Source organism: Cydia splendana, chromosome 8 (assembly GCF_910591565.1).
Source record: "Cydia splendana chromosome 8, ilCydSple1.2, whole genome shotgun sequence".
Taxonomy (NCBI): Eukaryota; Metazoa; Arthropoda; class Insecta; order Lepidoptera; family Tortricidae; genus Cydia; species Cydia splendana.
Genome location: NC_085967.1, coordinates 10305235 through 10323005, shown reverse-complemented (window position 1 = coordinate 10323005; position 17771 = coordinate 10305235). Strand labels below are relative to the sequence as shown.

Genomic DNA, 17771 nt, shown 5'->3' with positions numbered 1-17771 from the left:
CTGCCTTTGAGGACAGTAAAAAAAAAGTGGTCGGCCAAATCCTGTGTTGGCAGGTTCCTGTGTCCGACCAATTTTGTGGTACCACGTGAGAGCTACAATTTACCTCATCGAAAAATAGAATTAAACAAACGGATTATAATAGCTAAAATAAGCCTGTTGACGTATGTCTTGGTCGGCCTCACTAGGGCTTCCAAAATTACGGATATGTCAATTACGTAATTAGTTACGAAATTCAACATTTTAATTACGTAATTACGTAATTCCGTAACTGACTGAATGTTTTAAAATAAAACAAAAGTTTCAAATAATTGGTGATCCTTAATAAGAAAAGAATGATACATTGAATGAATGATACTTTTTTATTAACCGACTTTAAGATCTCAATAGAATGAGGACCTCAATTCGGTTGTACTAATATTTAATGTGATGTTTGTAGTACACACAGATTGGTCGCATTTATAGTTCGTTTTTTTTAGCATTAGCAAGAACTTGAAAGAAGGTAAGCGATTTTGACATGTCTTTTAATTGAAAAACGCTTTTTAAAAATCAAAAACGATTACTTATGAAAGCAGAAGAATATAAATGATCGTATTAGATTCATAATTGTTACATATTTGCCGTAACTTAATTTTAAAATGTGTTTTTCAATTAAAAGACACATCAAGATTGTTTACCTTATTTCTAATGCTAAAAAAAACGAACTATATGTCAAATCCATGGAATCCATATGGAATCGAGGGAGCTCCTCAAATCTTAAAGGCATACATACTTATAGTACAGTTACATAAATGTATTTTCATCAACAAATCAATCATTTACATTTTAAAAAAGCGACATTAGATGAAGTGGATCTGCGGATTATGATCAGAACGGAACTCTTCAATGACGCATAGTTCAAGTTCGGCTATTTATCTTCTTAGTTATGTTTGTTAAGCAAGTTCGGTTTTTAAGCTACATTTTTGTCAAGCCCGGGGTTCTGATGATGGGATCTAGGAGGCATCGAGGGAATTCCTCAAATCTTAAAAGCACACTTAAGGTAGTGATTTATATATTTTCATCAACAAATCAAGCATGTACCTACATTAAAAAAAGTGACATTTGATGAAGTGGAGTTGCTGATGATGATTAGAACTGAAACACAAGTTAGGTATTCAAGTCATATTTTTGTCAAGCTTGATTTCTGATTATGGATTCTATTAGGAATTGAAGGAACTCCTCAGCTTATTAGCACACTCTAGCGGATTTTTTATTTACGTTTAAATAGTGCTATTCGGTGAAATGGAACTACTCATGAAGACCAGAATGGAACTCCTCTACGACAAAATGTTTATTAAAGCATAGTCTAATAAAACATGGTCTTCCATTCCCAGAGTGACACGGGCCTACGTCACAACAACATGGCCGCTATATATAGCGCTATCGCATATTATCATATAGCGCTGTCGCATGATGACGTAGGCCCGTGTCAGTTAGGTGACCTAGAAAAGACGGGAATGGAGTACCAGGCGGAGTATATTATTATACCATGTATTAAAGTCTTTAGGGTTAACTGGCAGAAGAAAAGAGCCTCTCGGCTTCAATACTTGCGGGTTGCAGGTACAGATAATAAATAATTGTATGCAGCTGTCAAGTAGACTTCTCTCTCACCACCAGTAGTAATATCACCAAATAATAATGCGCTAATTTAAAATGTTGTTTTATGCAAGTCTAGGCTAAAATATCGCACATATCTGATTATATTATTTTATTGTTAATAATTCCGTAATTACGGGATTGTTCGTTTTAATTACGTAATTATTTAAAGTTCAATAGTTATTCGGAATTACGTTATTACGGAATTACGTAATTACGGAATGGAAGCCCTAGGCCTCACCTTAGCCAGGCAGTTTTTGCAGTCCGACCACATTTGTAAAGAATAATAATTTCTATATTGAAAATATGGTTTCTTCGCAGCTTGAACTTAACTTAATAATGCTAACTGAAAAAAGTCATAAGTAAATGAGTCCATGGAGGTCTTAGAGGGTTTAAAAAAAAAAGAAAACATTCAGTTCAAATTTTATTCATAAATCTATCTAATATCTAAATAACGTTTTCTAACTACTGACGTGGTTTCAGAGTAACACTTACGTTGAGATGATGTCTCACAGATGTCAAAAATAAAAAGGTTTTCATCGATTTTTGACAAGTTTTGAATCGTATATCCTACTTTTCCACTACAGATAGAATGAGGAGGCATAACTGACATTTCATCACGCCAGGTGGCGCCTCCATAGTGGAGTTGCCGTCACTGTCAAATCACATACATTGTTTCCAATAAATTGTAAACATTCTCCTTTTTTAACCGACTTCCAAATCCCAAAGGAGGAGGTTATCAATTCGGTTGTATGTTTTTTTTTTCTCCACAATACTGCAATAGTGTGCGACAAATTGTGGAAATATACCTATAGGATCTCCCTTTTTTCCCAAGGACCCGATATGCATAAATCGGTGAGAAAAAGCTTTGAGTACCAAAAACTAAGGCAAATGACAAAGACCGTTTGTGTAGGCTGCATTTTAAGGAAGATAAATATTTTGGAAAGAGTAAATACACCGGTAAGCTAAGTTTTAACGAAGTAGTACATAATTTAGGGCATAATGGCTTGGCCACACATGCTGTATTCCATACGCATCATGACTTTGTGTACCTATCTGATGGGCGGGCGTATATGAAACGCCTTCTTGTACATGCAGGTGATCCAGGTATACACCAAAGCTTAGTTTTCAATCGAACACTTGTAATATAAGAGGAAAAACTGCACGTGAGCCTTCCAAAATTTTAATAAACGGTAAAATACACAAGATAACCTCACATATATTAAGTGATTATCTTTGCATCAAATCAGCCTTTTTTCCATCAACTGTAGCATTTCTCCTTCGAAGCTCGGTTTGTAGAAAAGAAATTCCCACCTTTTACCAGTGGTAACTACTGGGAATAAAAATTCCCAGTAGGTACCACCAAACCGAGTTGGTGGTAACTACTAGGAATTTTTTTTCCCAGTAGTTACCAGTGGTAAAAGGTGGGAAAATAATTCCCAGTAGTTACCACTGATAAGAACTTGGTGGTAACTAGTGGAAATAACCCTTTTATTGTTAATAATTACTGTTAATCATAATCATCTTCGGAGTCGAAGTCTGACGAATTTTTCCCAGACTCCGACTTATCTATTGTTATTTCTTGGACTCGCAAAGGCGTTATGTGTCCTTCAAACCATTTGATCTTATACATTTCATCTCTTAATGTCCAGCCACAATGTGTTGCATCAAATTTGATGCAAGTGGATTCTGCCGCACACTGCCACATTGAATTTATGAAAGCCGTCCGTAACAAGCCATACGTCAACAGGTTTATTTTAGCTATTATAATCCGTTTTTTTTCATCCTATTTTCGATGAGGTAAATTGTAGCTGTCACGTGGTACCACAAATTTGGTCGGACTGCAAAAACTGCCAGGCTACGGTGAGGCCGACCAAGCCATACGTCAACAGGTTTATTTTAGGTATTATAATCCATTTGTTACATTCTATTTTTCGATGAGGTAAATTGTAGCTCTCACGTGGTACCACAAAATTGGTCGGACACAGGAACCTGCCAACACAGGATTTGGCCGACCACTTTTTTTTTACTGTCCTCAAAGGCAGCTATCGTACCATACAAGTTTCATACGATTTTTCGATAAAAAATTTTTTGATGATTTTTTTATAAATTTGGTCGGACTGCAAAAACTGCCAGGTTCAGGTGAGGCCGACCAAGACATACGTCAACAGGCTTATTTTAGCTATTATAATCCGTTTGTTTCATTCTATTTTTCGATGAGGTAAATTGTAGCTCTCACGTGGTACCACAAAATTGGACGGACACAGGAACCTGCCAACACAGGATTTGGCCGACCACTTTTTTTTTACTGTCCTCAAAGGCAGCTATCGTACCATCAAGTTTCATACGATTTTTCTATAAAAAAATGTTGATGATTTTTTTATAAATTTGGTCGGACTGCAAAAACTGCCAGGTTAAGGTGAGGCCGACCAAGACATACGTCAACAGGCTTATTTTAGCTATTATAATCCGTTTGTTTCATTCTATTTTTCGATGAGGTAAATTGTAGCTCTCACGTGGTACCACAAAATTGGTCGGACACAGGAACCTGCCAACACAGGATTTGGCCAACCACTTTTTTTTTTACTGTCCTCAAAGGCAGCTATCGTACCATACAAGTTTCATACGATTTTTCGATATAAATTTTTTGTGTTTTTTTTTTAAATTTGGTCGGACTGCAAAAACTGCCAGGTTAAGAGCGCTCTTACAAGAAAAGTCGAAATAATGCAAAATTGATGATACTAGTCGACGAAATTCAGGACTTTGCGCTCATTATTAGAAACAATGAGTACTTGTTCCAGTAAAAGCGTCTTCTTATCTTTATAAATATCGTTGTAAATATTAGAAAAAGGACTTATTAAATTAGTAATGATTTTTTTTCTGATGGTCGTTTCCGAAAAACCCCGTGAAGCACTGAATGGCGAGCTCTTATTTGGAAATGTTGAGAATTTTACTCTGCTAAACCTGGCTATTTTGTATTACTAATACCCTGTACTTTAGGCATATCAAACTATATTTTTCCTACATACCTTTGAGAAAGAGAAAATCAAAGTAAAACGAACTCGATTTTCTCTCCGAAACAAGTGTCAATTCCTACGAAAATCTACTTAATATCGAAGTCATTTTCATACTCAAGCAATCTGCAACGTTTGCTTATACTGTTGGTATACATTAGTGTTTATGAAATTCTACTATAATTTTTTGGCAATTTTTTGAAAACTACTCTATATTACCGATGACGCGCGCTGCGCCAGCTCAGTGCCGCGGCAGAGCTTGTAGAGGCAGGACGTGTGTCGGTCGGCTCCGCACATTTTCAACGGCGACGACGAGGTTTTTTATCATTGTGTGCGGCGGGCGCCGTGTAAAACGCTATACTGTGTGCGTGTAAACCGCAACGAGAGACTTTGATCCTAGCACCGTTTTTATAGTATTATAATTTATAATGGTACAGTTTAATAAACTACCGGACAGGATTAAAAATATTTGAAACGACCTGACATTCTATATGTATTTATTTGACTCAAGATAGTACTCAGGGTCTGATGATGGAGCCGGAAGGTGGTCACCAGTACCAATCAACAATGCAACTAAACCACTTCGTGTTTAGGCTCGTTTTATTCGTCTCAACAAGATCTTTGACTTAAGATAGTACTCAGGGTCTGATGATGGAGCCGGAAGGTGGTCACCGGTACCAATCAACCATGCAACTAAACCACTTCGTGTTTGGGCTCGTTTGATTCGTCTCAACAAGATCTTTGGCACAAGATAATACTCAGGGTCTGATGATGGAGCCGGAAGGTGGTCACCGGTACCAATCAACCATGCAACTAAACCACTTCGTGTTTAGGCTCGTTTGATTCGTCTCAACAAGATCTTTGACACAAGATAGTACTCAGGGTCTGATGATGGAGCCGGCAGGTGGTCACCGGTACCAATCAACCATGCCACTAAACCACTTCGTGTTTAGGCTCGTTTTATTCGTTTCTATAAGATCTTTGACACAAGATAGTACTCAGGGTCTGATGTTGGAGCCGGAAGGTGGTCACCGGTATCAATCAACCATGCAACTAAACCACTTCGTGTTTAGGCTCGTTTGATTCGTCTCAACAAGACCTTGGACACAAGATAGTACTCAGGATCTGATGATGGAGCTGGAAGGTGGCCACGGGTACCAGTCTACCATGTAACTGAACCACTTCGTGTTTGGGCTCGTTTGATTTGTCGCAACAAGATCTTTGACACAAGGTAGTACTGAGGGTCTGATGATGGATCCGGAAGGTGGTGACCGGTACCAATCAACCATGCAACTAAACCACTTCGTGTTTGGCTTCGTTCGATTCGTCGCAACAAGATCTTTGACACAAGTTAGTACTCAGGGTCTGATGATGGAGCTGGACTGTGGCCACGGGTACCAGTCTACCATGTAACTGAACCACTTCGTGTTTGGGCTCATTTGATTTGTCGCAACAAGATCTTTGACACAAGGTAGTACTGAGTAGAGATGTGCGCCGATGGCAAAATCATCGGCGGCGGCGTCCGATGATTTTTTGATCGGCGGCGGCGGCGTGATCGGCGTGAAATCGGCGTGGCATTATTTTGGATACTGCATGAGAACGTGGCTGTAGAAACTCTACATTAAAGCTTTCTGAGTATTTTCTAGGCTATCCAAAACATATTATGTGTGTTTTCTAAATTATTGCCAAAAATTATATCCCATCATGTCACTTGGCAACCATTTATTACCAATACCAACCTAACGGTTACCAACGGCATGTTTAAATATGAAAGTAAAAAGGATACATTAAAACGCTACATTTTAGGCAGTATTTTTACTTACTTTGTAAGCGGAATACAAATAAAACACAAAAAAAATCTTTATAAGTTAAGTCTTAAATCTATATTGACTTTTCCTAGCCGCTGTCGCCTCACCTATATTTTTTTTAATACCACATCGGTGGCAAACAAGAATACGGCCCGCCTGATGGTAAGCAGTCACCGTAGCCTATGGACGCCTGCAACTCCAGAGGTGTTACATGCTCGTTGCCGACCTTTTAAAAACCTGTACACTCCTTTTTTGAAGAACCCCATACTGTAGACCCTCGGGAAAACCTCGGAAGGGAGCTCATTCCACAGCCGGAGCGTCCGCGGGAGGAAATTACTCTTAATTCGCACAGTACGCGACCATTTAGGTTCTAGGGTGTGAGGATGAACACCCTGCCGACGGCGAGCGGTGCGGTGATAGAAAGCAGCCGTTGGCATCATGTCAAATAGTTCCTCAGAGCACAGCCCATTGTACAAGCGGTAGAACACACACAAGGAGGCAAAGTCTCTCCTTAGACTTAAAGGTTCAATACCGCTTGTGAGTTTGGCACCATCGACGATTCGCACAGCGCGCCTTTGGACTGAGTCAAAGGGTCCAAGCTGGCATCCAGGTGCTCCTGCCCAAAGGTGACAGCAGTACTCCATATGGCACCATACTGACTTGCGATTTATAAAGCAGCAGTCTTTGCCCCGGAGTAAAGTATCGCCTCGCTTTATTGAGCACACCGAGTTTTTTGGACGCCAGTGCAGCCTTACCTTCCAGGTGGCTGCGGAATTGGACGTCACTGGAGATGTCAACACCGAGGATCCCAATACTCCCTGACATGGTAAGGGCTGTGCCTTGGAACTGTGGGACCACAGTAAATGGGGTTTTCTTAACGGTGAACGCGCAAACTTGTGTCTTGGTGGGGTTGAATCGCACTAAATTGTCCCGACCCCACACCGAAACTCTGGATAGAGTGCTCTCAATGTCTGACACAAGCTTTTCACAACTCTCCAGCACCACAGAACGAGGGATATTGGCACGGCCTGTGTAATAGGCATCCCCGGTACTGTCTGCATAGCAATGAATGTCATCGATAGACAACATGTCATTGATGTGCAGCAAAAACAGCGTAGGGGATAGCACAGAACCTTGCGGAACGCCAGCGTTAATGACCATGCTATCGGAGCAGCTTCCGTCTACTACGGCTCGTATGCGTCTGCCGGACAAAAAGCTAGCGATCCATTTGCATAGTCCCTCCGGCAATCCATAAGATGGTAACTTCGACAGGAGACCCCGATGCCATGGATTTGATTGGATGACCTAGGATTTGTTACGAAATAATGATGAACTACATCTACATCTACTACATGTCTGAACTGAAGTTTAACAGAAATGTATGTTAGAATAAAGATGTCATCGTTTTCGAAAGTAAACGTCTCTGGCAGGTTGATTCGCTCAACAGAATGTCTTTGAAGTGTCCCGTTTTATGGAATATTAAGGTCTACTTTGTTTTCTTTACTGCTAGCTTAGTGATGATACTTGGTGATCTAAGTTCCTATAAGTAGGTATAATTGTTTAGGTATAGCTTATTACGAAGCTTTATCCTGACTTTTATAATTTTGATTGAAATATAATATATTGTTAAGTAAAAGAAGCTGATGATCACCATAAAATTACTAAGAATTGGTCGTGTGTAATTTTAAATGAAATTGTATATTATGTGATAAATAAATCAAATAAAGTATTAAAATAAATCAAATCATATCTGTAAATAATGACCCTTATGCGTGTCACCAGCATCATACGAGAAATCATAAAATACGCAATTATAATCGTGGTGACAGCTTGCTGGAGATTCTAAGAAGAAAATAGCATGTATATGTCATTTTCTTGACTTTATTTCACTGATTAAATTGACAATCAAGATACTATTGATGTAAAACAAAATGCGTTCTACAAAAAAGCTATGCGATAAAATATCAAATAATAACCTGAGATCCAGAAACTAGATCTTGTTTAAATTAACGCTAAATCGTTATCACAGCTAACACCGCAACGACAAAAATGATGCTAATTTGATTCACTGGCAAATAATAAGCGAAAAAGCATAAGGATCTATAAATTATATCTCTGACACTATTTACTCACTACGCAACATGGAATGAGACACGATAGGTATCAAAATTTCCCACGCCGATTATACGCCGGTCAAATTTATCGGCGGCGGCGGCGTGGAAAAATCGTCGGCGGCGGCGGCGCGGCGGCGCGGCGCACATGTCAAGTACTGAGGGTCTGATGATGGATCCGGAAGGTGGTCACCGGTACCAATCAACCATGCAACTAAACCACTTCGTGTTTGGCTTCGTTCGATTCGTCGCAATAAGATCTTTGACACAAGTTAGTACTCAGGGTCTGATGATGGAGCTGGACTGTGGCCACGGGTACCAGTCTACCATGTAACTGAACCACTTCGTGTTTGGGCTCGTTTGATTCGTCGCAATAAGATGTTTGACACAAGATACTACTCAGGGTCTGATGATGGAGCTGATGATGATAGACAGGTACCCGTCGCCACCTTCGCGCTCCATCATCAGACCCTGAGTACTACCTTGTGTCAAAGATCTTGTTGAGATGAATAAAACGTGCCTAAACACGAAATGGTTTAGTTGCATGGTTGATTGGTACCGGTGACCACCTTCCGGCTCCAACATCAGACCCTGAGTACTATCTTGTGTCAAAGATCTTGTTGAAACGAATAAAACGAGCCTAAACACGAAATGGTTTAGTTGCATGGTTGATTGGTACCGGTGACCACCATCCAGCTCCATCATCAGACTCTGAGTATCACCTAGTGTCAAAGATCTTGTTGAGACGAATCAAACGATCCTAAACACGATGTGGTTTAGTTGCATGGTTGATTGGTAATGGTACCTTCCAGCTCCATCATCAGACCCTGAGTACTGTCTTGTGTCAAAGATCTTGTTGAGACGAATCAAACGAGCCCAAACACGAAGTTGTTTAGTTACATGATAGACTGGTACCCGTGGCCACCTTCCAGCTCCATCATCAGACCCTGTGTATCTTCAGTGTCAAAGATCTTGTTGAGACGAATCAAACGAGCCTAATCATGTTACTACATGGTTGATTGGTATCCGTGACCACCTTAATCATCATCAGATCCTCAGTACCAGTTCGTTTTTAAACCCTCGTTGATACAAACTTTACAACCTATAGGTACCAAATGCAATGACGAAACATGTAAATAAGCGAGTAGGTACCTATAATTTCTTTCGAGTAATATACCTTCATAAGTACAAGTATGGGGCTATTCATAAATTACGTCGTTTCAAATGGGAGGAGTGGGGGGGGGGGTCTGGACATCGGATGATGGTAACATGACATAGGAGGAAACAGATTCATCCGAAGCTTGATTTTTGGATGATTTGAGGGGTGGGGGGGGGGGGGGGGGGTCAAAAATCGTCAAAAATAGATGACGTAATTTATGAACAGCCCCTATGTACATTTGCACTGCATTTAGTATTTTCGTACTTACCAAATAACAGTTTTAGAACTTTAAAAGTTAAGTACAGTTAGTGTTGTTATGGTTGATTTCAATATGCTTCGCGAAGGATCAAGAATGTTTAATCCATCATTGTAGTGCGAGTGTGGTAGAAGGGATCGGCGTACTGAGCTCGCACGGCCTGCCGCAGCGCGTAAAATACCTAAACTCGCTCAACGCCGAAATGTAATAGCGCTCTTAAGGTGAGGCCGACCAAGACATACGTCAACAGGCTTATTTTAGCTATTATAATCCGTTTGTTTCATTCTATTTTTCGATGAGGTAAAATTGTAGCTCTCACGTGGTACCACAAAATTGGTCGGACACAGGAACCTGCCAACACAGGATTTGGCCGACCACTTTTTTTTTACTGTCCTCAAAGGCAGCCATCGTACCATACCAGTTTCATACGATTTTTCGATAAAAAAAATTTGATGATTTTTTTATAAATTTGGTCGGACTGCAAAAACTGCCAGGTTAAGGTGAGGCCGACCAAGGCATACGTCAACAGGCTTATTTTAGCTATTATAATCCGTTTGTTTCATTCTATTTTTCGATGAGGTAAATTGTAGCTCTCACGTGACCCAATAAATCTGGTCGGACTGCAAAAACTGCCAGGCTAAGGTGAGGCCGACCAATTTTTTTTTACTGTCCTCAAGGTCAGGTATCCTACCATACAAGTTTCATTCTATTTTTCGATGAGGTTTTTTTTGATGAATTTTTGTCCAACGTTTTTGCCATTTGTACAAAATCTGCCAGGTTAAGCCTAGGCCGACCAAGTGCGTTGGAAGCTACTAAATGTCAGGTACCTCTACAGGGTAGGTATATTCTATTTTTTGATGAGGTTTGTTTCATGCAGCCGGCCACCGGACTAAAAGCAGAACAGCAGTATCACCTTCGTATGTTACCGCCGATAATCGAAGTCTTTTTCTAAATTACGAAGGTTCTTCTAAGATCTCACGGACTGTACCTCTATGCAACTGAAAGTTTGATAATGCAACGCTAATATTAATATGTTACAATTGTTGAAAAATACAACTTCGCATGGAATTAGAGAGTGAACTGTAGAGACATCTAGTCTACCAGTATTTATAATATTCTTGTCTCTGGAATCTGGATGCACTATTCACGCAGTGCGCTGCACATGCACGGTCGGGTCGCCCGGCCGACGGGCGCGCCTCCTACCTGTCCAGTATCCAACTTAATCGATTTAAAGTGCCGGCGCCAAACGCTCACCCATCGACGACATAAAAGTGCTCAAAATGCACATAAACCGTACCTAACCGCAAATGTCGTCATTAAAATTACCAGGTAATGGTACGTTACTACTGCATTGATCTCTATACTTTATTACCATGTCGTCCACCATAAATATTGAAGTGCCCTGAGCGCACAAATGAAGCAAAATGAAACACCGGCTTAGCCGGTGCATTCACGTGACGAAGGAGGCTCGCCATAGCCCGTCGCCGCCGCCGCCGCCGAGGCGAGCGAACAACCGTCAAACAGGCGATGCATTGCAACATGCAGGAGCGCGAGGCGGGGCCCCACTCTGCCCCGCGACGCGGCCCGCACGCCAGTCCGCCGATGCGCGTCCCTCGCGACGCAGGCATGAGAGCCTCGTGATTATTGCCGCGCGTCCGCTTTGTTTGTGTTAGTGTTGTGGTGGTGACACTGAAGGATGTGTTCGGATATGGCCGCGCACAGTTGACATGTCGCTTAGCGCGCCGGCCCCGGTGGTGCTCGGCGGTAGGGCTGGCAGCCTCGACCAGCTCGATTTCCAAGAGCGCAGGCAGCTGATCGCCAGCTCCCTGTCCCTTACGGACTTCTTGCACGTCGGGGCGAAGGAAGTCGCTGCTGTTGCCGGTCAGTCCCCTTCCCTTACGCGCCTAGTCACATTCCTAACAATAGCCTTGCGAAACCAAAGGCTCATGCATGACATTTGGCCTCCAACATCAGTACACACAGTATGTGCGCCTGGCGCACTAACGTCATACGTTAATGAATAAGAACTCTAGTTGCTCAGTGCCTAATAGTTTTGTACAGATAAACCGTTTGACCTGCATTTAAAACTCGTTAAAATTAACAATGAATATGTTCTACCGTACCTACTCAAAATTCAATTTTAAGTACAGACTACAGACATGTACTTAATATTTTGTGGTAGCGTTGTGCCCCAAATTTTCAGCGCAGGCAGTGTAGGTATTAACTCGGTAATAGAGTTCTATGTGATAGTGAACTAAAGAGTAAACAATGTTATCTGCTTGTGTTGTGTCTCATTACTCAATAATAGCTGCCTACTTTAGATAACGACTTCTAAGAATTTGGTATTGTGTAGAGCAAAATTACCATGCGAAAAGATGTCCCATTGTCGCTGTTTATGTATTGAGTACAACATATACCTAATTAAATGTATTATACAACTTTGGTTTGTTTCGGGCAGACCAGAGAATCAGCTGGGATTTCTTATCTTAATTGTGTACTTAACAAGCCCATTCAGACAATTTTCTATCTAGTTAAGAAAGGGCCCGCGATAATAAATGTTTTTTTAATAATATGCTTAGAATAAAAGTTTCTAAAACCCGTGTCAGGCTTATTTTTGTAGTCGTGTTTACATTAACAAAAGTAAAATCTTTTAAAAACACAAACCGCATTGTAAAATTGTAATCCGTATTTAAAGAATTCGAAACAATTTTCTGACGTAGGTAAACGATGCTATATTGGTGCGTATACATTTTGGCAATCTTGAGTTCATCAGCATCACGGTTTCGAATTTTAACAAAGTGATGTCGTTCGTAACAGCACAATTATACAAACGTATGAAATGACGTCATAAAAGCGGACCCTGAAGGAGCGGTGTCGCCGTATCAGATTATTCTCAAAGCTTAGTACCTGACCTGGCTATACGTATACGTCAGAATCCTGGTAACGCATAGCCGTTACAGCCTTCAGGATCAAGTTATACCAAAGTCGAGCTCACGGCCGAGACAAATGTACTGTAATACTGTTGAATTAGGCAGCCGTCTGTCACCTCTCTCACACGAATCACATGATCGTAAACCCTAGCCTTCGCGTGTCGGTATTTTGAACATTTACCTATGAGTTCAACGAAGGAATAGCTTCAATAATATGCCACTGTTCAACAGTAAACATCACCATACAACTCAATTAATTTCGAAAGGATGGATCACTTTTAGCTCGTACAGAGCGGAGTTCTATTTTTGATATAAGTATACACATATGTAATTGAAATATTGTGGTAGTAACTTTCGGAAACAGGAAACAGTAAAGTAAATATCGGTATTACCCGGATATTTTATGAATTATTATTAGTTATCATTTGTTTCTATTAATAAAACACATTGCGCTGCCATCTGTTTCTAGATTACCAAACATGGTTAATGCGGATAACTGATCGACCTCAAGTTTGACTCGACAGTCATGCTAAAAGCTGCTTATGCTAAGGTCAAATTGTAGGTAAAGGTCTTTGCTATTACCGTTTATACATTTGTTGCATGACGAATACATTTATCGGATTCAATATTTTTTATTCGTATTCAGTGATATTACGAGCTAGCGGATCCAAAAACAGTATTCTTTCAAAAAGCATTAAGTCTTAATTTGCGTTAGGGAGCCCTAGAGGGCAGGTTTCAATCCTCAGGTGAATAATATCTTTATCGCAACATAAAATTTAATTTAACTCTATCGCTTTTAGGAGCTCATGTCTTAAAACTTCGGAAAAAACTCATAAGTCACTTTATGTGTTTTCAAACACCAGCCAAAATGTATTTTTTTTCGCGATTTCGGTTTTGGTCCCACAGTAAAAGTTGCTCAGTATAATCCCAAAACCTCCCTGGCAACGGGAATGCACTTATTTTTTGGCCACCCTGTATACATATAAACGAATACTTTAAAGTTTAACCCGTAAACGTCGCTATACATAGCTAGCTAAAGGTAATAGCTCCTCCCTATCTTAATTTCCAATTAGTCTCTTACGTTTTCCCACGTCTACACCATACGTACTAGCTAACTACTCGAAAGTGAAAATACGGTTTTCCACCATTCATAAGTTTCATAACTTACAGCGTGTTTTATGTAGAGCTATGCTCCGTACTTTCACTATCTTCATCTTATCGTGTTGTAAAAATAGATCGTACATTAATTAATGTACAAATTAAAACATTTATTATCATTATCTAAATATGTTTGTATATATTGTCAGTGACAAGTAATTTCTTGCTTTAAACTAATACATAGTTAGTAGTTATACGAGACAAGGATCCATATTTATTAAGCACTTCGCATGAAGCGTTACAATGCAATGAAATGGCAGTTTCCCTGCCAACATTTGCGAGTGGGTATTTATTTTCCTAGTAAATAAATACAAAGTTTAAATGTAACGCATATCTTACCTAGAACCTTGCCAATTTGAATTGAGGCCTCCGATTCGGTGACATTGACAAAGCATTAAAGGACTCAATTTATAATTGGCCGTCGTGTCAATGTATGAATTAAACCGGAACATAACCAGCAAATGATTTTTTATTGAATATAAATTGTTGTTCACAAATAGGTTATCTCGTGTAGTTATCTTGTAATGTAATGTTATGTGCATTATTTTATTAACTCGTATTATTCACGTGATGATCTCATATTGATGATGGTTGTGTTCAATACCCATTTATGACAATACCGTTTTTTGTACCTCTACACCCAAGCCCATGTGCGAATGGAGTCGTCGACCTCTTACTTGTTATGGCTCGATTAATGTTTGGTGCTAATTATTATTTTGATAAAATTGGTGTCGTTCTCAGGCAATAACATATTTTTTTTCAATTGTAAATAAAATAATGCTTTGTTATTGTAAAGATGAAACTAAAAATCGTTCCTATTGTCAAGCGAACCAATGAAACGACACTGTACCTAAAAACATTATATTATTATGTATATATTATATAAAACTCGTGTTGTTTGATTTTAAGCAGGTGTGGTATTAGCTTTGTTCTCACTTAAGACTTAAGTGTACTCATACGCTACGAGAGGAGCATGCTAATTATTATACTGTTTAAATAATCTTGTTATGCAATAGGTATAGTACTTTACTATGAATCATAATGCACATAGAACGCATTCTTCACTGTTATTACCAACTATAGGATCTACCTGTGCCTGATGTGAAGAAAACCTATTAAAGATTTTTTAAGCGTATTTTGCTATTACATCTACATAATATACCTACTCGTAGGTATCCTTAGTTTTTCCTAATACATTTTCAAGTCTTTCACAATACCTAATCGTATCCTTAGTTTTTCCTAATACATTCTTCTTGCTCAAATGCTCATCTTGTATCTATTTAGTTACGGCGCGACGGGTAGAACATTTATGACCTTTTCGTGTTCTTCTAGGCGTACTCTTCAAGAATATAACAGCCAATTTAAAACTATTACAGTACTGTGAGCTACTTCAGAGAATTCGCATAATTAACATTATTTCCACTAGCTACTCTGTATTCAGGCATCGTATCTGTAGGCAGACATCTTAACGTCTTAACATAACTTATGTAGAGCAAATGTCAACGCTCCCGGAACGTTCCTTCAAGCTAAACTTGAATCCAAGCCTGTAATGATAAGAATCTCGTCAATCGTTAAGAATAATTTGGTGGTACATTCGCACAATACGCCTATTGAGTCGTGATGGCACATGAATAGCGGTTTGTCGAGGACGACGCTGTTCATCAAACACTTGATCTGACCAGTCTAAGAGTGCTCTCTGACTAAATATAGTTGTTGTATGTCTTTAGATCAGGTTAAACTTGAGATGAAAAGCTGCTGAGATTTTTGTGAGCTGCCAGTGTGCCGGTGCTGTCGCACCTACAAAACAAAACAAGTACAATGCTGATCTACGATTTAAGTATTGTGATTACGGATCTTGAGTTCAACTTACACTAGGAAATGTTTTGTGGACTGTTGGTGCTGCCTCATCGATCAAGCTCGCGTGGGCTGCGCAGACATCTGCATGACTCATTTCTTATCTACGCAATTACGGGGTTTTGGTACCGTAACCTGCCTCTAAACGCGTCACCAACCTTCAACTTGGTTTTACTACGAGTTTAACACGTACGCGGCAGTTTGTCAACATATCAAACTGTGATAACGAGCGATATTATCGATATTAGAAATAATGCGTGATAGGCATCGTGTTCCTAATGAGATAGCTTTCTATGTCGTCCAGTAATTTATTTATTTTGTTTATTCGTTTATTATACCACAGTTTATTCGTTTCAATTACTGTTAAATAGGTCCGTTTAACACCGATGGCAAGGTCTAATGGTAGCATTAATTCTTTCATTCGTTCCACTTGCTACTGTACTGTTGTACTTAAGCATTTTTCGTAAAATTATGTCTGTAAGGGATGAATTCTTTGTCCGACAAAGACTAGTAAGTGCTGACTATTAGTATCTAGGTTAATCCAATGAGAATGCACGTAGCCCGAGTACCGATACTATTACGAAATTATACCGTGTACTCATAACGTATGATTATTCCCGAGTGTGTTTAAAAAATTAACAATGTTATCAAATGGTTTGATCACCAGTGTCCAACACATTAATAACTTCCCGGAGTCACAGCTTAGTTATATCTTAATTGATGATATATTACAAAAAAAATTACATTAATACAATCTGTATAAGTGGATACAGATTCCGTGTCCACTTATTTTCTGCAATTTTATTTTTTGTATGTTGTTTGTATGTTGTAGGATATTTTTGCCTTTGCCTAAATAAGTGTTGTTATTATTGATTTAGTTTAGCGGTTATCTGCGGTCTGGCATAGCTGTGTTTACACGATGCCCTGAATTTGTTATCATCAACATTGTAAGGGCTTTTATAAATCGATTTCAAAGGTCATTCCTTATTGCCGAGTACAATGAGCACGCATACGCATAAGTAATAACAACAAGTAGGTACTAGGTACGTTATTAACTTGTTACTCCTCGATAACCCAAGTATTTGTTTAATATCACCATAGAAGCGCTGCTGGCCTAGCGGTAAGAGCGTGCGACTTTCAATCCGGAGGTTGCGGGTTCGAAACAATGAGTTTTTCGGAACTTACCCAACTAGCAAATCTATGTGCTATAAAAGTTGAGAGCACGTTTTTATTTTCGCTTTTTGGTGCTATAAACGGTGTAAAAACAGTCGAGTAGAAGTCCTGTAAGCGTTTACTCAACGCGAAAAGGCGCACTTATACAGACTAAAAGTGTTATAAAAATCGAGTAAGCGCTGTATAAGAAGCAAATCGATGCTGTAAGAGTTGAGTAAAAGTGGATAAAAGCACTTGTAGTGTTTTAATAGCAACGATACTAACGATAGTGCTTTTATTCGACTATTTGTTCTATAAACATTAGCAATTTACTATTACTCAGTAAAAGTGTTATATAAAAGCAGCCGCACTGCTTTTTCTCAGCAAAAATGTTTCGTAAAGGTAGCCGGATTGCTTTTACTCGGCATTTTAAATGTGTAAGAGTGCAGTAAATGCTTTTATTCAACTAATAAGTGCTAAAAACGATCTCAGGTAAGCGATTATATTTCAATTATTTGATTAAGTTTGAGGCCTAATCGTCTTCACGTGTCTAATAAAACAAAAAGGTACTTAAGTATTTTTTACTGCTGTCATCCATGACATTTATTTTTACCGTGATTGTGTACATAAGTTTTTACTGTCTGTAAGTACACGTAATACAGTAAAACCCAGCGCGAAAAATACTTTATTGATAAAA

General features: G+C 39.3%; 1 protein-coding gene across 8 annotated transcripts in view; it reads left to right on the top strand.

Moving 5' to 3' along the window:
- Nucleotides 1–17771, top strand: part of LOC134792827 (phosphatase and actin regulator 4) — a 91805-nt gene that overhangs the window by 18304 nt on the left and 55730 nt on the right. The window contains exon 1 of one of the 8 annotated variants that reach the window (XM_063764223.1): nucleotides 11584–11861. The exons of the other annotated variants lie outside the window; for them this stretch is intronic. Coding sequence (XP_063620293.1) covers nucleotides 11708–11861 — 154 coding nt within the window. The 5' untranslated portion in view covers nucleotides 11584–11707. Of the gene's footprint in view, nucleotides 1–11583; nucleotides 11862–17771 lie in introns of those variants that run through there. 8 annotated transcript variants of the gene reach the window in all.